This window comes from Penaeus monodon, chromosome 33, assembly GCF_015228065.2.
Source record: "Penaeus monodon isolate SGIC_2016 chromosome 33, NSTDA_Pmon_1, whole genome shotgun sequence".
NCBI classification, from domain to species: domain Eukaryota; kingdom Metazoa; phylum Arthropoda; class Malacostraca; order Decapoda; family Penaeidae; genus Penaeus; species Penaeus monodon.
In genome coordinates, this window is record NC_051418.1 from 10,792,164 (window position 1) to 10,792,798 (window position 635).

The following is a 635-nucleotide window of genomic DNA, read 5'->3' on the forward strand; positions in this document are numbered from 1 at the left end:
AGACGTAAAGGGCGGGACAAAGCTTGAAGACACCGACGACGGCGGTGTGGAAGACAACTGGCCGCCTGCAACGACAAGCAGCATTTAGCTTCTCAAACACTGAGTCGCGGAGCGTTATCATGGTGCGTGACGGTCCGCTGCCACGCTCCTCTCACGGCCTCAACACACTACAACATCAAGGGGACACCAAAGGCTCTCACACTCATTGACTTACTCGCTTCACTCAGCATTACAGAATATAAAAAATAACTTCAAGTAATTTTTTGTTTGTTTTGTTTTTGTTACATAATTCATCACATTAATCACCAGGTAATCAACATCCACTCTATTTATCTAACTTTGAGAAATCACATATTTTCCTTCTTAATGAAGCATGTAATCAAGTATCTTAAGTACAAAAAACAGACACGCATCAGGTAACAAAATAGATCTATATATCTTTTCCACTGAGGTAATACTAGTACTAATTTGTAGAGACGCGTCTGCCGCCACGCCGGGGTCGCGGCACTCCTTCGCAGACCAAGTTACACTCAGACAACTGAAGAGCATAAAGACACGGGTGCTGGAGGGGGGAGGTGTTCGACTGCTCTCGGGACTTTGCGCTTCTCTTCCGAGGTCCGGACCTCTTAGGTCGC

The 635-nt window shown here is 46.0% G+C and overlaps 2 protein-coding genes across 2 annotated transcripts in view; both read right to left on the reverse strand.

The window, feature by feature from the left end:
• LOC119594013 overlaps positions 1-97 on the reverse strand; it is a gene marked incomplete in the record, with an annotated part of 1,205 nt that extends 1,108 nt beyond the window's left edge. Inside the window, 1 exon segment of the mRNA XM_037943040.1 lies at positions 1-97. This exon segment is cut by the window's left edge and continues 376 nt beyond it. Coding sequence (XP_037798968.1) covers positions 1-84 — 84 coding nt within the window.
• A 438-nt stretch (positions 98-535) lies between these two features.
• LOC119594014 (zinc finger protein 746-like) overlaps positions 536-635 on the reverse strand; it is a gene marked incomplete at its 5' end in the record, with an annotated part of 783 nt that continues 683 nt past the window's right edge. The window contains 1 exon segment of the mRNA XM_037943042.1: positions 536-635.